Source organism: Girardinichthys multiradiatus, chromosome 4 (genome assembly GCF_021462225.1).
Source record: "Girardinichthys multiradiatus isolate DD_20200921_A chromosome 4, DD_fGirMul_XY1, whole genome shotgun sequence".
NCBI classification, from domain to species: Eukaryota; Metazoa; Chordata; class Actinopteri; order Cyprinodontiformes; family Goodeidae; genus Girardinichthys; species Girardinichthys multiradiatus.
Window position 1 is genome coordinate 41,676,284 of NC_061797.1, and position 27,769 is coordinate 41,704,052.

Genomic DNA, 27,769 nt, shown 5'->3' on the forward strand with positions numbered 1-27,769 from the left:
GAACATGTTCAGGTTGTAGTGAATATGTTGTCTTCAGATTAGCAGGTAAAATTGACTAACATAAACATCTGAAAAAGGTTAACAAAGGCAACAGATTGGGTCAAAGATTCTCCAAAAGTGTAGTGCACAGTCTACCACGACATCTAGAGAAAAATCTAGAGGAAAATTTCCAATTTCACAGTATGTGGTAGACACTGTTTTTGTTTAAAACAGAGAAACAAAATATTGCATTGCTGTGGCCTCTTCAGTACCTCTTCAGTACCTCGAGTAGCTATTTACTGTAATAAAATGTCTTAAATTACATTATGACCTAAATTGCATAATTAGCCATCTGCATATAATTGTAATTGATATTGTAAGAGAAAAATAACATTGTGGAGAAGACAAAAAGTGATTAAAAACACTGCAAATATGTTTAGAACTACATACAAAATTTATTCTGTCCATTCTCTCTTTTTCCAGAGCTCGGACACATAGAGACAGTTAACTAGCCTGCAGCCTGGTGCTTAACATACATGCTGCTTTAGCCTATCAGCATCCCAACATTGCTTTGAAAAAGTTTTGGGCAGTTGTTCTTTAGTATCCTCACTAAGACTTTGCAAAGAACCAATTTTCTTTTTGTAAAGCTCTAAAACAAACCACGGAGGAGCCAGTGTGACTCTGCTTCATATACTGTCGCTCAGGCAACTGCTGAATTTTCTAGCATCCTATTACAATTACTGCAGCCACTATACCCACCAACCTGCCAGGTGAAGGGTTTTGGCTTCCTTTTGCAGGATGATGTGCTCTGCCACAAAGCAAAAATGGTTTAGGTATAACTTGAGAAGCACAAGTCTGAAGAGTAGATTTGCCCTCTAAATTCCAAAAATCACAATCCAATCTAGCAGCTTTAAGATATCCTGGACAAATAAATCCAATCTATGCACCTGGAAACTAAGCGACATAAAAGATCTGTTGCCAACATCTTGGTGCCAGATCTCAAAGCACACCTCCAGGGGTCTAGGGGAATCCATGCCTGATGAGTCAAATTTTTTTGGCAACAAAAGGCAAACCAACACACCTTTAGACAAGTGTTCATAACATTACAGTTTAACGTTTAGCTACTATCTTAGCCACAAACTACAATCTACAATTACATTTTTATGTGAAATGTTGTAAATCAGCTGTGGCATCCTCTAACTACTACAGATAACTCCCAGTTGCTGGACGGAAATGGCAAGTGCCATTGCAGTGGGCAATCCATACACAGAGGCTATACAGGTCCTTCTCAAAATATTAGCATATTGTGATAAAGTTCATTATTTTCCATAATGTCATGATAAAAATTTAACATTCATATATTTTAGATTCATTGCACACTAACTGAAATATTTCAGGTCTTTTATTGTCTTAATACGGATGATTTTGGCATACAGCTCATGAAAACCCAAAATTCCTATCTCACAAAATTAGCATATCATTAAAAGGGTCTCTAAACGAGCTATGAACCTAATCATCTGAATCAACGAGTTAACTCTAAACACCTGCAAAAGATTCCTGAGGCGTTTAAAACTCCCATTCTGGTTCATCACTCAAAACCCCAATCATGGGTAAGACTGCCGACCTGACTGCTGTCCAGAAGGCTACTATTGACACCCTCAAGCAAGAGGGTAAGACACAGAAAGACATTTCTGAATGAATAGGCTGTTCCCAGAGTGCTGTATCAAGGCACCTCAGTGGGAAGTCTGTGGGAAGGAAAAAGTGTGGCAGAAAACGCTGCACAACGAGAAGAGGTGACCGGACCCTGAGGAAGATTGTGGAGAAGGGCCGATTCCAGACCTTGGGTGACCTGCGGAAGCAGTGGACTGAGTCTGGAGTAGAAACATCCAGAGCCACCGTGAACAGGCGTGTGCAGGAAATGGGCTACAGGTGCCGCATTCCCCAGGTCAAGCCACTTTTGAACCAGAAACAGCAGCAGAAGCGCCTGACCTGGGCTACAGAGGAGCAGCACTGGACTGTTGCTCAGTGGTCCAAAGTAATTTTTCAGATGAAAGCAAATTCTGCATGTCATTTGGAAATCAAGGTGCCAGAGTCTGGAGGAAGACTGGGGAGAAGGAAATGCCAAAATGCCAGAAGTCTAGTGTCAAGTACCCACAGTCAGTGATGGTCTGGGGTGCCGTGTCAGCTGCTGGTGTTGGTCCACTGTGTTTTATCAAGGGCAGGGTCAATGCAGCTAGCTATCAGGAGATTTTGGAGCACTTCATGCTTCCATCTGCTGAAAAGCTTTATGGAGATGAAGATTTCATTTTTCAGCACGACCTGGCACCTGCTCACAGTGCCAAAACCACTGGTAAATGGTTTACTGACCATGGTATCACTGTGCTCAATTGGCCTGCCAACTCTCCTGACCTGAACCCCATAGAGAATCTGTGGGATATTGTGAAGAGAACGTTGAGAGACTCAAGACCCAACACTCTGGATAAGCTAAAGGCCGCTATAGAAGCATCCTGGGCCTCCATAAGAGCTCAGCAGTGCCACAGGCTGATTGCCTCCGTGCCACGCCGCATTGAAGCAGTCATTTCTGCAAAAGGATTCCCGACCAAGTATTGAGTGCATAACTGTACATGATTATTTGAAGGTTTACGTTTTTTGTATAAAAAACACTTTTCTTTTATTGGTCGGATGAAATATGCTAATTTTGTGAGATAGGAATTTTGGGTTTTCATGAGCTGTATGCCAAAATCATCCGTATTAAAACAATAAAAGACCTGAAATATTTCAGTTAGTGTGCAATGAATCTAAAATATATGAATGTTAAATTTTCATCATTACATTATGGAAAATAATGAACTTTATCACAATATGCTAATATTTTGAGAAGGACCTGTAGTCCTTTCCATATGGGCTTTGATTCCTGACCTTAAGACCTTTACTGCATGTCTTTACCATATTTGGTCATGTTCTGTCTGAGAACCATCAATAAAAGCAACTAGCACAAAATGTAAAAAATAAATGTATTGAAAAACAATGTTATAGGTTATAGGTCATTTCACAGCCCTATAACTCCCCCTTTGTACCACAAGGATAGTCAGAAATAGAGGGAATATGTCAAAGAGCCTGAAAATGTAAAAATGTTAGTCTCATTATCAAAAACCTATGGAAACCAGGTAGATCCTAAGCAATTTCCAAGCAAGTACCAAAGTATCAAAGTAGGACATCATAGAGGTTGAAATAGTATTGAATAAACACCTCTTACTGGCATGCAGGACCACCACAAGGCCATTCAGTGCTACCTTAATTAAGAGTCAAAGTCTACACTGGAGGACATCAATTACTGTATGCAACATAGGATGAACTATGACACAACAAAAACATCCTCCATCTTGGCAGAGAGTTGAAGAAATGCAGTTCTGATAAGTGTTTCAATACTGAACTATGAGGAGATAAAGAGGCAAGTGGAGAGAGCGGGGGTGGAGGGTGCATGTTTTCTTTCAAAGCCCAGAGCAGCATCCAGAGAGCAGCCTTGGCAGCAATCCATGTGTCCCTTGGCGTGAGCACTGCAGTCACATTACATTTCCCCCTCTCCACTGGATCGCTGTGTGCCCAGCCGACGCTCCCATCCAGGACATGTCGAGTCCACTTTAGACTTTAGGCTCTCTGGCTCGAGCTAATCCAACAACTAACAAAGTGTAACAGACTGCAGAGTCTATAATTGTGTAAATAATTCAGATCGTCTTTGAATGAATGAACAGAATGGCGCAAGAGTTTGCCGAGATGCTGATGAGAAGATGTGCATACAATTTGGCATCCTATAAACGGGTTGACAAAAGCAAAAGCTCCTTGAAGACTGGAGGGCTTTATGTTTCACATCCAAATGTTCACACAATTACAAAGCACTGCAATCAATGCGGAACTGAGCTGCATATCTGTGTACAGAAAACATGTAAAAATATAAGGGAATGTTTTTACTTTCTGCTTGCAAACACTGACAGTCACAGTAAAAGTGACATGAGCCACACACATTGTGATGATCCTGCACCAATTAATTTCATGAATGACTAACCTGTGTTTGGTAGCACACTCCCGTGGCGCCAGGCTTTCCTCACTACACGCTCTCAGAAAAATGACAGTGGCAGTGAAGAAAAGCACAGGATCACAAAGTCAAGTGTTGTGTTTGCACAGCACCTTTGACTTTGTGGTGATCCTTCGTCCAACACACCCAATTCAAATGGCTGAATTACTTTCTCAGCATGCAATCAAGTTCTGCACAGGCCTGTTGATGAGCCAAACATTTGATTCAGAGGTGCTGCAGCAGAGACACATCTACAACTTGCAGGACACCAACCCTCTTAGTACTGATTTTAAAAAACCTCTGCCTTACGTTATGTTCTCCTGGTTCAAGAACACATCTAAAAGTTCTAGGACACCAGTCCTCGTGGACTGGTCGTTGCCCACCTCTCCAGTAAGCAGAGCTGCAGTTGTAGCTTTAGAGTGGCCCAGTCAAAGTCCAGACATAAATCCAATTTTGAATTTCTGGAGAGACTTGAAAACTCTGACTGAACTTGAGCTATTTAGTAAAGAAGAATTGTCAAAGAACCTCCTTGAACCGCCACCTTAACGTGGTGGAGGGGTTTGAGTGCTCGAATGATCCTAGAGGCTATGTTGTCTGGGTCTTAAGTGCCCCTGGTAGGGTCTCCCATGGCAAACAGGCTCTAGGTGACGGGTCAGACAAAGGGCGGTTCAAGAACCCCTCATGACGACTACAAAATCGAGGCACAGGGTCCCACCCTGGAGCCAGGTCTGGGATCGGGACTCGTCGGAGAGCGCCTGGTGGCTGGGTTGCTCCTCGCGGGACCTGGCCGGGCCAAGCCTGAACGAGAGACGCGAGACCATCCTCCAGTGGGCCCACCACCTGCAGGGCGGCGGACAAAGGTGGAGACCTCAGCGGCCGGATCCGCCTTGGATCCGCTGACGGGAGGAGAAAGCCGGACAGACTTGGCAGGCCCAAGCGCATAGTGAGGGTCTGCTGGGAACGTCTGGCGGACCCCTTGGCCAGGGATGTATTCAACTGTCACCTCCGGGAGAGCTTTGACCAGATTCCGAGGGATGTTGGAGACATAGAGTCCTAGTGGCCCACGTTCTCCGCATCTATTGTCGATGCTGCTGCCCGTAGCTGCGGCCGTAAGGTCTGCGGTGCCAGTCGCGGCGACAATCCCGGAACCCGGTGGTGGACACCGGCATTAAGGGACGCTGTCAAGCTGAAGAAGGAGTCCTATTGGCTGTGGTTGGCTTGTAGGACTCCTGAGGCGGCTGACGGGTACCGTGGGGCCAAGCGTGCCGCGGCCCGGACGGTGGCAGAAGCAAAAACTAAGACCTGGGAGGAGTTTGGTGAGGCCATGGAGAAGGACTACCGGTTGGCCCCGAAGCGATTCTGGCAAACTGTCCGGCGCCTCAGGAGGGGGAAGCAGTGCTTCTCCAACACTGTTTACAGTGGGGGTGGGGAGCTGCTGACCTCGACTGGGGACATTATCGGCCGGTGGAAGGAATACTCCAAGGATCTCCTCAACCTTGCCATCACGCATTCCCTGGTGGAAACAGAGGCTGGGGACTCGGGGTTGGACTCTTTCATCACCCAGGCTGAAGTCACCGAGGTGGTTAAAAAGCTCCGCGGTGACATGGCTTCGGGGTTGGATGAGATCCGCCCTGAGTACCTCGAATCTCTGGATGTTGTTGGGCTGTCATGGTTGACACGCCTCTTCAACATTGCGTGGCGGACGGGGACAGTGCCTTTGGATTGGCAGACTGGGGTGGTGGTCCCGCTACATAAGAAGGGTGACTGGAGGGTGTGTTCCAACTACAGGGAGATCACACTCCTCAGCCTCCCTGGTAAGGCCTACGCCAGGGTATTGGAGAGGAGAGTCCGGCCGATAGTCGAACCTCGGCTTCAGGAGGAGCAGTGTGGTTTTCGTCCCGGCCGTGGAACACTGGACCAGCTCTATACCCTCTACAGGGTACTCGAGGGTTCATGGGAGTTTGCCCAACCGGTCCCCATGTGTTTTGTGGACCTGGAGAAAGCATTCGACTGTGTCCCTCGTGATGCCCTGTGGGGGGTGCTCCAGGAGTACGGAATCGGGGGCCCTTTACTAGGGGCCATCCGATCTCTGTACAAGCGGAGCAGGAGTTTGGTCCGCATTGCCGGCACTAAGTCGGACCTGTTCCTGGTGCATGTTGGACTCCAGCAGGGCTGCCCTTTGTCACCGGTCCTGTTCATAACTTTTATGGACAGGATTTCTAGGTGCAGCCAGGGGCCCGAGGGGATCTGGTTTGGGGACCAGAGGATTTCGTCTCTTCTTTTTGCAGATGACGTGGTCCTGCTGGCCCCCTCTAGCCAAGACCTACAGCATGCACTGGGGCAGTTCACAGCCGAGTGTGAAGCGGCTGGGATGAAGATCAGCTCCTCCAAGTCCGAGGCCATGGTTCTCGACCGGAAAAGGGTGGCTTGTCCTCTTCAGCTTGGAGGGAAGTTCCTGCCTCAAGTGGAGGAGTTTAAGTATCTCAGGGTCTTGTTCACGAGTGAGGGAAGAATGGAGCGGGAGATCGACAGACGGATCGGTGCAGCTGCCACAGTAATGGGGGCGCTGTGCCGGTCCATTGTGGTGAAGAGAGAGCTGATCCGAAAAGTGAAGCTCTCGATTTACAGGTCGGTCTACTTTCCTACCCTCACCTATGGCCATGAACTTTGGGTTATGACCGAAAGAACGAGATCCCGGATACAAGCGGCGAAAATGAGCTTCCTCCGTAGGGTGGCCGGGCACTCCCTTAGAGATAGGGTGAGGAGCTCGGCCATCCGGGAGGGGCTCGGAGTAGAGCCGCTACTCCTCCACATCGAGAGGAGCCAGTTGAGGTGGCTTGGGCATCTATACCGGATGCCTCCTGGACGCCTTCCTCGGGAGATGTTCCAGGCACGTCCCACCGGGAGGAGGCCCAGGGGACGGCCCAGGACACGCTGGAGGGACTATGTCTCTCGGCTGGCCTGGGAACGCCTTGGGCTCCCCCCGGAGGAGCTGGAGGAGGTGTCCGGGGAGAGGGACGTCTGGGCGTCTCTGCTGCTGAGTCTGCCGCCCCCACGACCCGGTCCCGGATAAAGCGGAAGACGACGAGTACGAGTACGAATTGTCAAAGATTTTAGTCTACAAAGTATTGACCTTGGGGGGGGGCTTAATACAAATGCACACAAAACCTTTTAGATTATTATTAGCAAAAAACCTTACAAACCTTGTATCCTTTTCGATCCGATTCATAATCATGTGCTACTTTGTATATACCTAGCAATAACTTACGTTTGTGCTTGACAAAATGTAAAAAAAAAGTGTAATGAATACTGAATTTTGCAAGGCACTGTATCTAATTTATGGTGTAACACACATTGTGCAAAGAGAAAAGCCTGTAAAATGGGTTTAATTTTTCCTGAATCCAGAGACTTACTCTCTTATGAGGGTTCAAAAAAGAGAGTTTTAAACAGCAGCTAAAATGTCTCTTCAGAGAGAGCTGTGGCCATGTTGTCTTGAGCAGTGATTGGTTTTGACATATGCAGAGAAAGATTGCCTGCCATCTTTTCATTATTTCTGTGGAACCCCTGCGGAGAGAGGGCATAGAGATGGACTCAAGCACGCAAAGCATAATTAAACTTCCACTGTCGGGTCATGTGCTGTTAAATGCTTTTGCCACAACTTCTAATTACTTAACAGGGCGGTCTAAATGATGTGCTGTCACTGGGCAAATTAATTGGTATTTGGTTAGGGCAGTATGGCAACATTGCCTACTACATGTGTCGCTGGCTCAATGGGACTATGAGACGGCTTTGCATTATCTGACCCTGATTAATAACATTGTGCAAGTTAAGTGCATAACAACTCAGGGTTATAACACATGCATTGAGTTTTCACAACTTCTTGATCTCTTTGACATTTGGATGCATAAGTCAGACTGCAGTACAGCAAGAGCTGTTTTTTGGTCATTTTAATCCATCCTACATTTATGAGTTAAGCATTAAGGGAAGAGCCCTGCATAAACCATGAAGCTGAACTTTTAGTGAGTGCCTAACAGTGCACAAAATGCCATTTCAAGCTAACAAAGAGCTAATATAAGGGCTGGAATAGCTTCTTAGAAATGCAGCTGCATTTTGAATTCAAACTCAAACAATCATGTTAATGTGCGACATGACAGTACATTACACCTTATTGGAGGACTAAGCAAAGTATATAAAACAGTGACTATTATGACTAATTAAAGTGGTGCACAGATGCATTTCTTTGAGGCAATGCTTTTTCTTTTTTTTCATCTATTGTGGGGGTTATGGATGATTTCTGCAGACCAGTGTTGTGCAGGACAGCATGCACATTTTAGGGAAATAAAAATATAGCTACCATCTAATCACACTGCTCTGTTCACTGTCTCAATACTCTGCATACTGATGGGGCATCCCTATTGACTTATGCCAATATATGCAATATTGTATATAGGTGTAAGTACTCTCAGTGATGATACCTCTTTGTTTTGGAAGACTTGTTGGAGAGGGTCAGGTGTGAGTCCTGACTTTGCAAATAGTATTTAAAAAGAGCACATCAGGATGCCCTGAAGCTCCAAAGAAAGCAGTGTGTGGCTGCAAGTGACCTTTTTGTTTGTTGTTTCTGGAGGGAGCAACACCTGAGCTTACCCCCGAAGTAGGAGCCATCTGAAAGCTTGGTCTCTTTGTTGCCTTTGGTGAGGACGCTCACAACCCCATGTTGAATGAAGAACATTTTCTTGCCAATAGTTCCCTCTCTGATGATGTAATCGCCAGGCTGAAAGACCTCAAACTTCAACTTGGTAAGCATGGAAGTGACAAAGTTGGGGTCGGCATTGGCAAACAGGGGCATTGAAGCCACTAGCTTTCGACAGTTAAAGTTGATGATTTCCTGTTGGAATGGATAGAGATAGGTTGAAAACAAATGCAAAAATAGCACAACAGTGAAAAGGTTTAAGAATAGCTCTTTCATGTCAGATATTTCTGACAGGATGAATATTGGAGCACAATAAATGTCAGCTGTGTACATACAATGCCTTGCAAAAGTATTTATAGTACTTAGTATTTATATATTTCTTTTCCATGATCACATGCAACAACCACAATTTTCCATTTAATGGGATTTAATGTGACAGACTAACACAAGGTAATTGTGAAGTGGAAGAAAAAGGATAAATGGTTTCCAGACTGGATGGGAAATGTCTGTGAATAAAGTCTTGCCAAAGATTTTCAATTCGATTTATTTCTGGACTTTGACTTTGTCATTCCAACACATTGTTATGCTTTGATCTTTGATCAGGATCCAGTTGGAAGGTGAACAAATCTTAAATCTTGTAGTCTTTAATATTTTTTCTTTGACTGCCCATATTTCTTCCCATCAACTCCTCACTGTACCAGCTGAAGAAAAAAAAACATCTTTATAGCATTATACTGCCACCACTATCTTTCACAGTAGGAATATTGTGGATTCAAGAGGATAGGTTAGTTTTCCTCCATACATAGCATTATGAATGTAGGTCAGAAGGTTAGGTTTTGGTCTTATCTAACCAGGGCAACTTCTTTCACTTTTTTACTGTGTCTTCTAGCTTGTGGCAAACTGCAAAAAGGACTTCTTTTGGTGGCATCATTCCGACAAAAACATTCCTCTTATCTTGACTTGACTCTTAAAGGCCAAATCTGAATTTATGATGCTCCTCCAGAGACACCATGGGATTTTGGTTGCTTCTCTGATACTCTATACTCTCCTTACCTTGCCTGTTAGTTTAGATGGACAGCCATATCTTTGTAGGTTTGTAGTTGTCCTATACAATTTCCTTTTTCAGATGAGGGATTAAATGGTGCTCCTTAAAATGTTTAACATTTGGGATCCTGTTTTGTAACTTAATCCTGCAAATCAACTGCATGCCTGAGCGCCTTGGTTTTTTCATTGGTCTACCTAAAGCTGTTTGTTCAGTGATGTTCTCTAACAAACCTCTGAGTTAAACCTAAAACTAAGATACATGTCAATAGAATTTTCTAGTTAGGTAACATCGAAGGTGTCAGTGTAAAGGAGGCTGAACACAAATGCATCCTAAATTTTTCTGATTTTTGTTGAGTTTGAAAACCTATGTACTTTTTTTCTTCTACTTTACAATTATGCTCTTTTCTTGTCAAAATATCACATAAAATCAGAACAGAACAATTTGTGACTCAACGTAACAAAACGTGAAAAGAAAAAAAGGGGTATGAATTCTTTTGCAAGGCACAGCATCTGATCTATTGTCTATATGTTGTAAAAAAAAAAAAAAAGCCCCCTATCTCACTGTGTGTTTATGAAAGATTAAAATTTCAGAACATTCAAGATTAGTGGAGGGGACTGTCAAACTTGAGAATGTTTTGTGACTGTATCAAAGTTGCACATGCAACAAAGCACAACAGAAACATCCACCTCACCTCTCTGAGCGGCTCATTGAGCTCCCCCAGGATGCTCTCCTCGTCGAACATCTTCCCCTGGTAGCGGTGCTCGTAGTAGTCGTGGATTCTCTGCCTCATATCTGCAGGCAGCTTGTGGAAGGACATGTACTGCTCCACCTGTTTGTACTGCAGGAACACAGAGACACAGCAACCAGATTATGCAAGGACCCAGATGCACCATCTCAAAGTTCAGTTGCCCCTGAGGTTAGAAAACAGAGATGAGTACATGAGCACTTTTCTAGAATATGATCAGGTCTCTTGGAGTTTTGCTTTTTCTCTCAAAACAGGCCAACTCTGACTCTTTAAAGAAAAACATCAACTGAGAAGCATGAAAGAGGGTTATAATGTGCAATGACGTCAATACTGCTTTAAAACATGAACGAGCATCATCTATAAATGTGCCCCGATTCTTATCAAGGATTTTTTTCCTCATAGTGAAGACTGTTGATCTGTGTTTTCTAGTTTCTATGTTATAAAATGACAACAAAAAAATATGAAATCTGTCGAGTTTTTTTTCAGACTTTAAAGCATTTGAAGCTGTGATACAGATCAAAGTAAACATAGTATCTAGGGAATAATACGAGGTAAAGTTTCTGACCTGCAAAGAAAGAAAACAAGAAAGGAGAAGGCAAAAAAAAGGCATTAACCATGCATGGTGCCATGTTGAAGGTGCTCTTTGACAGTTTCAAAGTCTTACCACTGAATGCTGCATTTGACCTCAGAAGTCTACTTCAGTGTTCTCTGACACTTCTTTTCTAATCACCACTGATGTAGGAGGAAATCATCAAATGGACAGCCTTGTGCAGATATAGTATGGTAAAATAGGACAGTTGTCTCATGCAAGTCAGATTATTTTTGTGAAAACAGGAATATTTTCTCTCTGGAGATCAGCAGAGGTATAAGACCATATCAAGCATATAGAAAGACAAAGTGCCAACATGGGTAATATCTTCTACTCTCACGCTGACCTTCTGAAAAGTGGCTGGTTTTGTAGTTTCTTACTTCATGAGACTTTTTGACATCCTGCAAAACATTCTCTTTGTTTCCCCTCTGTGCCAAATTTAGATGGGATTTAATGAGTCTGTGTTTAACCAGAGCCTTTGAGTCCCTGACAGACAGAGAAAACAATCTGGAGTCACTCCGTGCATACTGATGATGCAGCTCCCTATATTGGCATCACTCAAACTGCTGCAAGCCCCCAAATGTACTGAGGGAGCAAGAAATACAGAACATGTGGCAGAATGAATATGTTTGTCTAACAATCAAAAATATTACAAATTACAATTTGTAAAAGAAGCCAATTGATTATGTTAATGGTGAAAGCAAGAAAAAAAGAAAGTGTGCCATGTCTGTGTTTTTATGGGTAGCTGACTTAGTTTTGTCATGTGGTGATAGTTTAGGACGTTTCCTATCCCTAAAGCCACAACAATTATCGTTTACTCATAAGATGATAAAACACAACCATTAAAAAGAAATTACATTTTCCTCTTCTCCTTCCTGACATTGCAAACTCTAGATAACAAACAGAGACATGACTTACTGCAGGCCCTCTCTTGCTGATCAGTGTGGAGAAGGGAGCTTCTCTACATGTGATCCTAGCAGTCAGATGCATTAAGCATGTGCATGTCTTTTCCTCCACGTAGATGAGTATTTATAAGGGATGAATTTGCAGTGAGAATGTGCACAACTCGTGCATCCTTTAGACTATGAAACAAGTTGTAGGTGCATCAGTTCATAAATATGAAAAACAGAATACATGCAAACATTAATATTTTTATGCTTAAGCACTTTTAGTCATGAAACCTACACAGATTTCTATGCATTTGGCTCCAAGGTTATGATGGCAGGTGTAATCCACATTTTGTAAATTGTCCAATCTCAATTTGACTTCCATTCATACTATATATGGTACAAAGCTAAGCCTCACCAAATCATTTCAAATATACTTAGCACTGTTGAGCCACAGAGAAAATCTGACAGTGATTCAAAGAGTCTGACCAGATGGGGGTAGCTCTGTGATGGGCTGATAAAAGTCCCTTTGACAGGAAATTATCTTATTGCCATGAAGTCACCATCATGTTTCTACCATGAAGATCCCTGCTCCAATATTTCACACTTTTGAGATCCAATTCTGATAAATGCTTGTGTGTGCAGTTAATGTGACGTAGTCATCACTGTTGCCTTCCAGCAAGAAGATCCCAAGTTCAAATCCGAGACTAGGCTCTTTCTTTATCGAGTTTGCATGTTCTCGCCTTGCATGTGTGGGTTCTTTCCAGGTATTCTGGCTTCCTTCCTCCCACAGTCCAAAAATATGCATGTTAGGTTCATCAGCCTCTAAATTGTCCTTATGTGTGAGTATGTGCATGCATGATTTTTGTCCTGTATATCTCAGTGTTGCCCTGGTTTGAACTGGTGACCTGTCAAGGGTGCACCCTGCCCCTTGCCCAGTGACTATCGGAGATAGGCACCAGCTTTCCTCCATCCACTGAACGTGTGTTCAGTGTCACTTCCTTTTTGAGCATTTCCTCTCATGTCCATCCCAGCTTGAATCCAAAGTGAGGAACCAGTAAGACATCCAATGACCTGGGCCAGAGCTTGCCAGTCTGAGAGGCCATACAGCCACAACAACAGATGTCTGTGCAACAGTTTGTGTTTGGTGTAGACAGGAAATGAGGAATCGAATAAGCAGAAGTTTTCTGTAATTCTATGACTGAAACATTAGCCAAATATCAGATGATCAAGAGACGTTTACTTCTTTATCTTTTTTTCCTTTCTCTTTTCAAAATTAGGGTCATAAAGCCCTGTTCTTCAGGATCTTGGTAGATATATCACTATCCCTGATAAAGATCACCCAAAGGTAAGTCACAAATTAATCCTACTGATTGACTTTGACATAATGAGACTAATTAATTCTTCATATAACAGAGGGTGATTGGTTTACAAGCTTAAAATATTTAACAAAGCTTAATCTCGCTACAATACATTACATTTCTTGAATTGTTTCTGGCATGTTTTAAGATTTTAAATGTATCTGTTTTATTCAAAAGAGTTATGATTTGGGCGTATACTATAAAGATATATACTGCCTTAAGTGTGATACAGTATTGACTATTGACCATTAGTAAAAAAGACAAATTGTGATGGAAGCATCCTTTGCCCTGAGCTCAAGAGAACTGCTTCTCCATTTTTAACCATATCATAAAGCCTTTTCTTTCCTTTGTGTGATAATTATCCACAAGGCTGCTCTTAAGGCAGCCATTCATCCAGTTCTGCCCTCAAACTCTTTTATCACACATTTTCTTTTCCCAATTCTGTTCCCTCTAAAGAAAATCTCCAAGCAGATGCAAATTCTTAACAAATAAAACATGAATAATTCATTTCCCCAAAGACATGTCAGCCACTTAATTAGACTTTCTAAACATGTATTTTTCTCCTCTGTCATCTTTCTCGTCCACCTAAACTTTGGATCCATGGGCAATGGATCTAGATCCAACAAAACCCTTATTTAAAGAGGGTAATATTATCAAAATGGGAACTGATGATGATTTACATAAGACCCAAGGTAATTCAGTGATAGAAAACAAGGAGAGAAAAGAGAAAACCACCCCTCCTTGAACCGCCACCTTAACATGGTGGAGGGGTTTAAGTGCTCAAATGATCCTAGAGGGTATGTTATCCAGGGCAGGGTCTCCCATGGCAAACAGGTTCTGGGTGATGGGTCAGTGGGTCAGACAGAGAGCGTTTCAGACGCTTTCATGAGGACCACTAGAACGAGGCACATGACGTCTCCTGGTACGGTGGAGCTGGGGTCCCAACCTGGAGCCAGGCCTGGGGTTGGGAAGCATCGGCGAGCGCCTGATGGCTGGGTTACTCCTCTTAGGACCTGGTCGGGCCACCACCTGCAGGGGGAACCATAAGGGAACGGTGCAAAGAGGATTGGGCACTGTACGAATGTGGAGACCTCGACGACCTGATCTTTGAATGCTTAAACTGGCTCTAGGGACATGGAACGTCACCTTGTTGGGGGGAAGGAGCTTGAGCTTTTGAGATATCAGCTAGAAATAGTTGGGCTCCACAACATGGGCTCTGGAACCCAGCTCCTCGAGAGAAGATGAACTCTCTTCTATTCTGGAGTGGCCTGCAGGGAGACACGGCGGGCTGGGGTGGGTTTGCTTGTTGCCCCCCAGCTCAGCCTTTTCATGTTGGGGTTTACCCTGATGGATGAGAGGGTCGCACCCCCGTGCCTTCGGGTCGGGGACAAGTCTCTGACTGTCGTTTCAGCCTGTGGGCTGAGCCGCGAAGTGCCCGGCCTTCTTATTGGAGGCGCTGGATAGTGCCCGCTTCGGGGACTCCGTCATTCGGCTGGGGGACTTCAATGCCCATGTAGGAAACGACAGAGATACCAGGAGGGGTGTGATTCGGAAGAATGGCCTCCCCGATCTGAACCCGAGTGGTGTTTCCTTATTGGAGTTCTGTGCCAGTCACGCATTGTCCATATTGAACACCATGTTTAAACATATGGGTGTTTATTAGTGCACCTTGCACCAGGACATCCTAGGCAGGAAGTCAATGATCGATTTTGTAGTCGTGTCTTTGGACCTTAGGCCGCATGTCTTGGACACTCGGCTGAAGAGGTGGGCTGAGCTGTTCACCGATAACCACCTGGTGATGAGTTGTTTAGCTGGAAGAGGATGACAGACTTGGCAGGCCCAAGCATATAGTAAGGGTCTGCTGGAAATGTCTGGTGGAGCCCTCAGCCAGGGATGTATTCAATTCCAACCTCCGGGAGAGCTTTGACCAGATTCCGGGGGATGTTGGAGACATAGAGTCCGAGTGGACCATGTTCATCTATCAGAGTCTGGCTGATAGTTGAACCTCGGGTTCAGGAGGAGCAGTGTGGTTTTCGTCCTGGCTGTGGAACACTGGACCAGCTCTATACCGTCTACAGTGTGCTCGAGGGTTCATGGGAGTTTGCCCAACCGGTCCACATGTGTTTTGTGGACCTGGAGAAGGCATTCGACTGTGTTCCTCATGGTGCCCTGTGGGGGGCACTCCAGGAGTATGGCGTTGGGGGCCCTTTATTAGGGGCCTTCCGGTCTCTGTACAAGTGGAGCAGGAGTTTGGTCCACATTGCTGGCACTAATTTGGACCTGTTCATGGTGCATGTTGGACTCCAGCAGGGCTGCCCTTTGTCACTGGTCCTGTCCATAACCTTCAAGGACAGGATTACTAGACGCAGCCAAGGGCCAGAGGGGGTCTGGTTTAGGGACCAGTGGATTTCATCTCTTCTTTTTGCAGATGACGTGGTCCTGCTGGCCCCCAAGACCTACAGCATGCAGTGGGGTGGTTCGCAGCCCAGTATGAAGCGGTTGGAATGAAGCTCCTCCATGTCCAAGGCCATGGTTCTCGACCAGGGTGGCTTGCCCACTTCAGGTTGGAGAGGAGTTCCTGCCTCAAGTGTAGGACTTCAAGTATCTCGAGGTCTTGTTCAAGAGTTGGGGGAGAATGGAGCAGGAGATTGACAGATTAATGGGGACGCTGTGCCGGTTCGTTGTGGTGAAGAGAGAGCTGAGCCAAAAAGTGAGGCTCTCGATTTACCGGTCTACGTTCCTACACACACCTATGGGCATGAACTTTGGGTCATGACCGAAAGAATGAGATCGCGGAAACACACGGCTGAAATTAGCTTCCTCCACAGGTTAGCCAGGCATTAACTTAGAGATAGGGTGAGGAGATTGGCAATCTGGGAGGAGCTCGGCCATCCGGGAGGAGCTTGGAGTAGAGCCACTGCTCTTCCAAAACGAGAGGAGTCAGCTGAGGTGGGTCAGGGATTGGTTGCCTCCTGGACACCTCCCTCGGGAGAAGTTCCAGCCACAGGGAGGAGGCCCAGAAGACAGCCCAGGACACACTGGAGGGACTATGTCTCTCGGCTGGCCTGGGAATGCCTTGGGCTCCCCCCGGAGGAGCTGGAGGTTTTTGAAGAGAGGGAAGTTTGGGCATCTCTACTGAGTCTGCTGCCCTTGCGAACCAGTTCCGGATGAAGCGGAAGGTGATGAGTACAAGAAAACGATATAAAAAAATAGACTGGAAATGTCTTGGTCTTGTATTTATTATACTGGTAAGTAATAACTGCCCTTGCTTTTTCTGTATTGTTGTATTTGCAGGAGGCTGTGAGTAAGATGAGGGTAAGAGATTCCTCCAGTAAAATGAATGGAAACAATCAGTCAATGTGATGTACAACTGTTCATGTATCGCATCATTACTTCGCAAATGTAGAGCCACCATTTTATGCATATTTCCTTAGTCCAAGTCATATAAATTTGAATGATAATTGGATTTTAGCCTATAGGAAGATTTATATTTCTGTAACGAGTGAAGGTGTGGCCTAAGAAGATCAACATCCTCATATCAGTGTGCATAATTACTAGGCAGGTTCTTTTCTTCAGGCAAAATGTGCCAAAATAGAAACTCACTTTTATAAGTCAAAAATCATTAAACGTCTTTCAGGGATTTTAGAACCAATTGCCAAGATTTTGGGTAGTGTTCACAGCACCATCTAACATTTAGTTGCAAATAGTTGGCAAGAAAGATTTGAGAAAAGAGATGCAATTTTACTGACTTGAAAAGAATCAAATGTGAAGCTACCCGGAACCCATTCTTCTCCAATGCACTCATATTTCAGAACTGCAACTACCTGGAGGATTCAGAAGTAGAAGGTGTTCAGTGCTCACAAGGTAAGGAAGACTGAAACCACTGAGCAAGAGAAATAGAATGCCAAGACTGGGCCAATAAACATCTATAGATAGATTATTTAAAGATTTTACAGACTTATGAGCTCAGAGTGACTCTTGAGGGATTAGATAGATGGGCTTGCACACACGTGGAAGAAGGTGCTTCAGTTAGACAAGGCCAAAACTGAACTTCACAGTAAAAAATTAAAATGACACATCATTCCCATAGTGAAACATGGAGGAGGCTGCATCATATGTGACAATGCTTTTTTCTTCCAGCAGTGATGGTTAAGTTGGTGAGTTACTTGAAAAATAGGCGCAAGAAAAGGTGTTTCTAAGACAAATATTATTGTCTCAGAGGGGCTGAATAAAAATAAAAGAATACAGCACATTTTCAGGTTTTGTTTGCATGTGTTTCTTTCCACTTCACAATCAAACTATGCGTTGTGTTTGTCATTAAAAAAAATCCAAATAAATGTCTTGAGGTTAGTAATTGTAATGGGACAAAATATGAGAAGTTTAAAGAGTGTGAATCGTTTTGCATGGCAAACATGAACAAAAACATCCAAACCCCAGCTTGATGTGAATTTTTGAATGTATATTCTGTTCAAAAGACATTGCTAATGTGAAATGAAATAAGTAGGCTGGAGTTACACTGCACTGCAGTCAGAGTAATGGAAATTTTGTTTGTATGAATGGTATAAATCAGCTCAACTTAGAATTTTGTTACTCTTTAGAAACATGGCAATAATTTGGTTTACTTAGAATAAACTACATTAACATCTTGATAACTGCCTTTCAACACACTTCTATCAGGCAGGTGAACAGTTCTTGACTCAGCAATAAATGTTAGCAAACAATTTTGTAGAAGGGTCTGATCATAAACTACTCAGAAGTGCATTTACTGTGGACCAAAATCACTGCTCAGCTCCTTGGGCTGCCTGTGTGGGGAAATCTTGACTTAACCTCTACTGGGAACCACCAAGTCATTTCTGTTCCATGAAACCAATGTTTTCAAACTGCCCAAAATCACTTTCTAACACCAACAGGAAATATTTTATTACTTTCCTAATTGTATTACTTGTCTTTCCTTTTGACCAACCAATCTGAGAAGCAGTCCCATAAAGTAAATAGTTTCTCTCTGACAACTGTTTACTGCTTTCCCAAAGAGGCTTGACTGGGGGAATTGAATTAGGGGTAGAAAGGATCCCTTTGGCCTTTAAACCCCCAAATAATCCGCCTTGGGCCTCTTATTAACTTTTCCCCTAAGAGTAATGTTTAATTACCAAGTGTTAATTAGAGATGTAATGGGAGGCCCTGCAGCATCCCATTGCCATTTACTGTTGAAGCCATTTGGGATTGGCTTGCCACAACATGCTATCTCCTGGGCATCCTTGATTTAATCACCAGTTGCCAACAGCAAACAGTACAATGTTTAGTTATATCCTGAGAAATCTTATGTATTGGATGCAAGACAACAAGGATCACATTCACCTGCAGATAAGTGGAAACAGTTCTTCTGTTTGGTGTCCATTTATCCTTCTCTATGCATGGTATTCATTACCACAGAGAAGAGCTATGGAGAGATATAAGCCATTTAGAGAGAGCTGGAGCGGCATACCCTTTGCTGTATATATTGTGCAGTCATCATGAGCTCCTTGTCTGGGCTGATGTAATTCTCCTGTGATAATAGTTCTCAACAAGCCTGAGACAAGAGGGAAGGATTATTAGGTAAAATTGTCAGATGCTTAACCAATTTCAACTTAGAATGTTCTTACAGACTGACCGAACGTAATTGTACAGACAGTGAAATACTGCTGTGAATGCAACATTTGCACTATAATCTTACTTAAGTGGAATTCCAGTTATTTGAAGCCAGTTTTTTTAGCAATGAAGTAACGACACTGCATAATTACTGCAAATTTACTCATACAGTAAATACAGAGCTAGGCAAAAACTATAATTTAGCTTTATATATAAAAGCACGGCATTGAATGGTTCAGCCCTTGCCTGACAATGGCATGATTGTAGGTTGAGACAGGACGTGCTGATGTAGGCATTGGTTAAACTGAGTGCTTTAATGGTGAAAATAAGGAGAACCTAAATGGAAACTTGCAGGGAGTCCAGGTCATCAAGCACAGGCAGAAAAACAGAGAAAGGAAAGGTAGAGTAATGGAGCAATGGAATAATGGAAGAACCCACTGATGAACAAATGAAAACCAGAAACTAACACTGAACACTGAAAAGCTCAAAGAACAGAACACAGGAATAAGCTAAGGAAATAACAAAAAGGAATGAGCTAGTTTGGAAACATCTTCTTAACAATAATGAACACAGGCAAATGAACTGAATATGGCAAGACATAAATATACAAAAAGGAAGTGAGGAAAACACAAATGGTAAATTTACTGAATTTATATATCACTTTTTTAGACATACCAACCACTCAAAGCATTTTACACATTTACATTCACCCAATCACACTCACAAATGCACAGACATTCATACACCAATACGCAGATGAGTAGGCAACTTGGGGTTAAGTGCCTTGTAACATGTGGCAGGGGGAGAATGGAATCAAACCAGCTTTCCGGCTGCAGGACTACTGAGCCACAATCAGACGTTTACATATATTTCCTTAGTATTTGGTAAAATTGTCTTTTAAACCTTTTTGGGGTATCCAAACACAACTTATTTTGCTAAAATTATGGCCCATTCCACCTCCCAGAACTACTGTAACTGAGTCAGGTTTGAAGGTTGCCTTATTTTTCCAACCTTTTCACCTCTGTGTGAATGAGATCAGGGCTTTGTCAGACCAATATACATTTTCAATAGAGAAATGTGGGCTTAATGAAAAGTAAAGTTTGGTATCTGCTTAAAGGAGCCTCATCAGAATGCATATTCTAATTTATTGAATATGAATTTATTTTGTTTGCCGTGTTACTAGAAATTACATCTATGGGTGTGTCTCAAATTAACTCAGATGTTGTGAATAAACCGATCAGACGTTGACAGAACTATGACATTGTTATTTGGGTTTTCCCTAATAGCCTAATGACATAGTAATTTTAATTCAACCTCTGACATTGAAGGAAATTAAAAAAGCTGTCTATATTCAGGCATTTAGTAAGTAGAAAAAATGTTTGTGATTATAACTGGCCTAAAACAGAGGTGTAAGAAAATATCAGATTTAAATTGCGTTGCTTTGAGTAAAAACAAGTACATTATATTCAAGTACAAATTAAGTTATACATGTATTGCAGTCCCCTCCCTGAACTGCCACCTTACCGTGGTGGAGGGGTTTGAGTGCTCGAATGATCCTAGAGGCTATTTTGTCTGGGGCTTAAATGCCCCAGGTAGGGTCTCCCATGGCAAACAGGCTCTAGGTGACGGGTCAGACAAAGAGCGGTTCAAGACACCTTCATGAGGACCACAAAATTGAGGCACGTGATGTTGCCTGGTACCGCGGAGCCAGGGTCCCACCCTGGAGCCAGGCCTGGGGTCGGGACTCATCGGAGAGCGCCTGGTGGCTGGGTTGCTCCTCGTGGGACCCGGCGAGGCCAAGCCCAAGCGAGAGACGCAAAGTCATCCCCCAGTGTGCCGACCACCTGCAGGAGGGACCATGAGGGGCCGGTGCAAAGAGGATTGGGCGGCAGACGAAGGTGGAGACCTCGGCGGCCCGATCTCCGGACGCTTAGGTTGGCTCTTGGGACATGGAACATCACCTCGCTGGGGGGGGGGAGGTGCCTGCTGAGCTTGTGCGGGAGGTAGAGAGATATTGACTAGAAATAGTTGGGCTTCAGAACCCTTCTCCCCAAGAGGGGCTGGAATTTCTTCTACTCTGGAGTGGGCCACGGGGAGATGTGGCAGGCTGGGGTGGGTTTGCTTGTTGCCCCCCAGCTCAGCCATCTCGTGTTGAGGTTTACCCCAGTGGATGAGACCTTCCCCTGCCTCTGCAGGGGAAGGTCCGGGCCGTGGCAGACGCAAAAACTCAGGCCTGGATGGAGTTCGGTGAGGCAATGCAGAAGAACTACCGGTTGGCCTCAAAGCAATTCTGGCAAACCATCCAGTGCCTCATTAGGGGGAAGCGGTGCTTCGCCGACACTGTTTACAATGTGGGTGAGGAGCTGCTGACCTCAACTGGGGACATTATCAGGCGGTGGAAGGAATACTTCAAGGATCTCCTCAATCCTGCTGTCATGCATTCCCTGGTGGAAGCAGAGGTTGGGGACTCAGGTTTGGACTCTTTCATCACCCAGGCTGAAGTCACCGACGTGGTTAAAAAGCTCCGCAGTGGCAGGGCTTCGGGGGTGGATGAGATCCGCCCTGAACCTCAAGTCTTGAGGTTGACTTGTCATGAGATGTTGTGGGGCTGTCATGGTTGACACGCGTCTTCAACAACGCGTGCCAGTTCCTCTGGACTGGCAGACTGGGGTAGTGGTACCCCTTCATAAGAAGGGTGACCGGAGGGTGTATTCCAACTATAGGGGGATCACACTCCTCAGCCTCCCTGGTAATGCCTACGGCAGGATATTGGAGAGGAGAGTCTGGTCAATAGTCGAACCTCGGCTTCAGGAGGAGCAGTGTGGTTTTCGTCCCAGCCATGGAACACTGGACCAGCTCTGCACCCTCTGCAGGGTACTTGTGGGTTTATGGGAGTTTGCCCAACCGGTCCACATGTGTTTTGTGGACCTGCAGAAGGCATTCGACTGTGTCCCTCGTGGTCTCCTGTGGGAGGTGCTCCAGGAGTATGGAGTCGGGGGCCCTTTATTAGGGCCACCCGGTCTCTGTAGAAGCGGAGCAGGAGTTTGGTCCGCATTGCCGGCACTAAGTCGGATCTGTTCCCGGTGCCTTTTATGGACAGGATTTCTAGGCACAGTCAAGGGCCGGAGGGGGTCTGGTTTAAGGACCAGTGGATTTCCTCCCTTCTTTTTGCAGATGACGTGGTCTTGCTGGCCCCCTCTAGCCAAACCCTACAGCATGCGCTGGGGCGGTCTGCAGCTGAGTGTGAAGCTGCTGGGATGAAGATCAGCTCCTCCAAATCTGAGCCCATGGTTCTAGATCAGAAAAGTGTGGCTTGCCCTCTTCAGGTTGGAGGGGAGTTCCTGCCTCAAGTGGAGGAGTTCAAGTATCTTGGGGTTTTGTTCACAAGTGAGGGAAGAATGGATCGGGAGAACGGCAGACGAATCAGTCCAGCTGTCTCAGTAATGGGGACGTTGTGCCAATCCGTTGTGGTGAAGAGAGAGCTGAGCCAAAAAGTGAAGCTCTCGATTGACCGGTCGGTCTACATTCCTACCCTCACCTATGGCCTTGAACTTTGAGTCATGACCGAAAGAACAAGATCCTGGATACAAGCACCTGAAATGAGCTTCCTCCGTAGGGTGGCCGGGCACTCCCTTAGAGATAGGGTGAGGAGCTCGGCCATCGTGGAGGAGCTCGGAGTAGAGTCACTGCTCCTCCACATCAAGAGGAGCCAGCTGGGGTGGCTCGGGCATCGGGACTGCTTCCTCAGGAGGTGTTCCAGGCTCGCCCAACCGGGAGGTGGCCCAGGGGATGGCACAAGACACTCTGGAGGGACTATGTCTCTCGGCTGGCCTGGAAACGCCTTGGGATCCCCCCCGGACGAGCTGGAGGAGGTGTCTGGGGAGAGGGACGTCTGGGTGTCTCTACCAAGCCTGCTGCCCCCGCGACCCGGTCCCGGATGAAGCGGAAGACGACAAGTACGAGTACGATGTATTGCCATTTCTATTTTGGTATATGGTATTGTAAGTTATTTGTTAATGTATGAGTATTAAACTTTCATAAAAAAATAACCAGCTTTTGTCTTATTTTACTTACTGTAAATATTTTTAAAATTCGACTTTGCACTCCTTTAAATACTACTTAGAATCTGTGCACAGCCTTGGACACTTAAAAGTGGCACTTGCATCTGCAGTACATAGATCTTTGAAAAGAACATAAGGCAGGCAAAGTATTTGATACAGTAGGTTTGGGAGTGGGAGTGCTAACCTGTTAAAGAAGTAGCTGTCTTAAAAATACCTGCATCCAAATGGTGTGTTGCATTATAGGTTTAACATCTCAATTTCATTTAATTTTTTAAAAGCACATATTTTGTTAATAAAGACTAATAGATGTTTGAATAAAATATAACAAATTTTCTCATTCAACGTGTGTAAGAATGTACTGTATCAACAAGAAAATAGGCTTGCAAATGAGAAGCATTACAATCCACCACCAGGGCATTAAGGTGAGACTCCTGTTTTGTAAACCTGGATTGAATATCATGAAGGCAGACTGAAGTTAGGGGTTTTAGGGGAGGCCACTCCAAAAGCTTAATATTAGTTTACGTTTTCCAAATGTAGTTTTTATATTTGTTTGGAATCATTGTCCAATTGAAATAATTAATAATGTGACATTTTAACTGGTCAGCCATTAATTTGAGGAATTTAGCTGTAGTCCTTCCTCTTCAGTATTCTATCCACTTGTAGGCACCCCTGACTGTGAAACACCCCCACAGTATGATGCTGCTGCTTCCATGCTTGACAGTAACTGCAGTGTTCTGTGAATTGAGTCCTGATCTTTGAATTCTGAGTCCCACCTTCTGAAAACACAGTTCTCATTGTTGAGCCCAAAAAATCTAGTTGTTGTCTCATCTGACAATGAAACTCTTCTTCTGATGGCATTTTTGTGTGAGTAGTTGAAATTTTTAGTCAGGCTTTAATATGTTGATTTTGGAGCAGTTGCTTCTTTCTTGGTCAGCACTGTCTCAGTCTATTGGACTGAAACATCCTTAACAGTGGGCAGTGAGACAGGTGTTGTCACAGGTTTATGTTCCTGGCTGGCTTGAGCCTTGATGGTTCCTTTGGTTGTTCCTGAATGTCTCAACCAATCACATTTCATCTGAGGTTGTCGGTCTGAGTGATATAGTTGAAATATGGACACAAGTGTGAGGGATCTGGAGCTTTGTTGTCTGTGTGGTGTTTTTTTTTTTTTTTTGTCCGTACTGGAGCTGCAAGTTCATTGGTGGGAGGAGCTGGGTTGCAGAGCCTGATGCACACAGACTTGATCAAAAAGCTTACTCCCATTGTGACAAGTGGGAGGAGGTATTTGAACAGGAAAGCAATCCCAAACACACATCAAAACTTTTGTTTTGGAATGAAACAAGAATAAAGCAGGCTAATATTAAGCTTAAGGAAATGCTTTCCCAAAGCCCTGACTTCAACCAATTTAAACACACTTTATGCTGAACCTTTCAGATGTGTAAGAAAAAATATCCACGGACAAAATATATTTAAAAAATTGAAGTCACCTAAAATAAGTAATAAGTTTAAAATAAGATTCCACAGTAAAATCACTTTATGCGAAGCCTAAACCAATCACAGTTCAATGTTTGTATCCTTTTTTAAGATACATTTTTGCCCTAACTTAAATTAGTTCAGATTCAAGTGAAAGAAAGTGAGTTGCAAACAAGCAGAAAGTACAAGCTTTATAACTCCTCTGTTGGAATTGTGACAGTATTATTTGTTTAGCAGGGTGAAAATCGATTTATTAAAGTGATTTTTCATCTCAGTGTGGGCCACACCTCATCTCCATCAAGATGTTTGAGTGATTGGATTTCTGCCTTGTTTAATACATAACGTGCTGCCTCATTCAAAATAGTTCATTTAACTCTGCTTGCTTGATTCTGAAAGCCTGAGACACTTATCACTTTGTGTTATATTTTAATAGAATTCTATTCATTTCAGCTCTGAGATGAAGTTTCCCTATCTTTAAAAGAAAGAGCTATTTTCCCTACCTTTTCTTTCCGCCATCTGTACACTTGTGAGAATCCTTTACAGGCTGGCTTACCTTGTAATCGTCCCTCACAGGGGTTTTATTGAAACCTTTCCCATCTAAATATAAAAGTAACCTGGATATCACCTCTGCATGCCGGCAGGACAGATGGTCTCTCATCTTGGCCATATAGTCGTAAGAGCTTTATCTTCTATTTTTGTTACGCCTCATTTGAAACGAATGAATACACAACCCCTGTCACATCCAACCCAGAAGGAGGCATTACATTGGCAATGGTTCTGCTTGGCTCATTAGTGATCCCCCATCACACCACTCTTTCTACGTGACACCATTGGGACTATGGTGCAAGTCAGTTTGTGCTATTACCAGCTGGCTTTTCCTTGGTGGGTTATGCTTCAACTATGATTTAACACATTGAAGTTCTGGACCATACATACAGGGGTTGGACAATGAAACTGAAACACCTGGTTTTAGACCACAATAATTTATTAGTATGGCGTAGGGCCTCCTTTTGCGGCCAATACAGCGTCAATTTGTCTTGGGAATGACATATACAAGTCCTGCACAGTGGTCAGAGGGATTTTAAGCCATTCTTCTTGCAGGATAGTGGCCAGGTCACTACGTGATACTGGTGGAGGAAAATGTTTCCTGACTCGCTCCTCCAAAACACCCCAAAGTGGCTCAATAATATTTAGATCTGGTGACTGTGCAGGCCATGGGAGATGTTCAATTTCACTTTCATGTTCATCAAACCAATCTTTCACCAGTCTTGCTGTGTCTATTGGTGCATTGTCATCCTGATACACGGCACCGCCTTCAGGATACAATGTTTGAACCATTGGATGCACATGGTCCTCAAGAATGATTCGATAGTCCTTGGCAGTGACGCGCCCATCTGGCACAAGTATTGGGCCAAGGGAATGCCATGATATGGCAGCCCAAACCATCATTCTGGGCATGCAACAGTCTTGGTGGAACGCTTCTTTGGGGCTTCTCCACACCGTAACTCTCCCGGATGTGGGAAAAACAGTAAAGGTGGACTCATCAGAGAACAATACATGTTTCACATTGTCCACAGCCCAAGATTTGCACTTCTTGCGCCATTGAAACTGACGTTTGGCATTGGCATGAGTGACCAAAGGTTTGGCTATAGCAGCCGGGCCGTGTATATTGACCCTGTGGAGCTCCCGACGGACAGTTCTGGTGGAAACAGGAGAGTTGAGGTGCACATTTAATTCTGCCGTGATTTGGGCAGCTGTGGTTTTATGTTTTTTGGATACAATCCGGGTTAGCACCCGAACATCCCTTTCAGACAGCTTCCTCTTGCGTCCACAGTTAATCCTGTTGGATGTGGTTCATCCTTCTTGGTGGTATGCTGACATTACCCTGGATACCGTGGCTCTTGATACATCACAAAGACTTGCTGTCTTGGTCCCAGATGCGCCAGCAAGATGTGCACCAACAATTTGTCCTCTTTTGAACTCTGGTATGTCACCCATAATGTTGTGTTCTTTTCAATATTTTGAGCAAAACTGTGCTCTTACCCTACTAATTGAACCTTCACACTCTGCTCTTACTGGTGCAATGTGCAATCAATGAAGACTGGCTACCAGGCTGGTCCAATTTAGCCATGAAACCTCCCACACTAAAATGACAGGTGTTTCAGTTTCATTGTCCAACCCCTGTATATGGTATATACATTATGGCATAATATACACATTATGGCAAACAGCATGGGTATAAATGGCTTCCATATAAAAATCTGAAGCTTCCTTTCAACTCATAAATAACCAGAGAAAAAAAATGGCAATTTCCTGCTAGTGTAATTTACTAACAGGCATTGTAATGTACTGACATTTATAATTTGCAACTATCCAGGGGTTGACTTGACTGCACATTTAGACATTAAAACGTTGTGGGAACTAAATTCAAAACGGCACATTGTATAAAATCAGTCAGGTAATTTAAAAGATTTTTTTTGTGTTATTTAACATTTTTTGAAACAAAGTATCTTCATAAATTTGTTTTTTCTCATACAGCAATATATGTTTTTCTATTTTCTGGTGTCATGTGCATTTTTATCCAACACCATGAGTCAATACTTTGTCACAAAAGCTTTGATTGCAGTCACAACAGCATGTCTTTGGGGTATGTCACTACCAGTTCTGCACATCTAAAGACATTTTTCTACATTCTTCTTTAAAATACTGCAGATCAAGCTAGGTCAGATTGGATGGAAAGCACCTATGAACACCAATTTTCAAGTTTGTCAAAGATTCTCATCTAGATTTAGATCTGGACTTGAATGGCCCAACTAAATCAATCTGCTTTGATTTAAACCATTCCACTGCAGCTCTGATTATATGTCATGGGCTGTTGCCCTGCTGGAAGGTTAACCTCCACCTCAGTCATGAGTCTTTTGCAGCCCCTGGCAGGTATTACTTAACTACTGCCCTATATTTAGCCTGTCCAATCTCTCCTTTAACCCCATAGTATTTACCCACAACAGTGTTTTACCTGTTTACAAAACTAACACATTTACAATGTGTTAATTTTCTCCCATGATCCTGTTTGTTTACAAATGTTCTCTAACAAACGTCTGAGGTCTTCACATGACGGCTATATCTATACTGAGATATGTGAGATTGCACACAGGTGGACTCTGTATTTGCTAACTAGGATTCATCTGAAAACCATGTATTATTTTCCTACCACTTCACATTTATGTGCTACTTTGTTTGGACTA

At 43.9% G+C, this 27,769-nt stretch overlaps 1 protein-coding gene across 1 annotated transcript in view; it reads right to left on the reverse strand.

The window, feature by feature from the left end:
- Positions 1-27,769, reverse strand: part of hcn4 (hyperpolarization activated cyclic nucleotide-gated potassium channel 4) — a 118,541-nt gene that overhangs the window by 24,469 nt on the left and 66,303 nt on the right. The window contains exons 5-6 of the mRNA XM_047362542.1: positions 10,478-10,624; positions 8,696-8,936 (exon numbers count right to left, since the gene is read on the reverse strand). Of these exons, the coding sequence (XP_047218498.1) occupies positions 8,696-8,936; positions 10,478-10,624 (388 nt within the window). The remainder of the gene's footprint in view (positions 1-8,695; positions 8,937-10,477; positions 10,625-27,769) is intronic.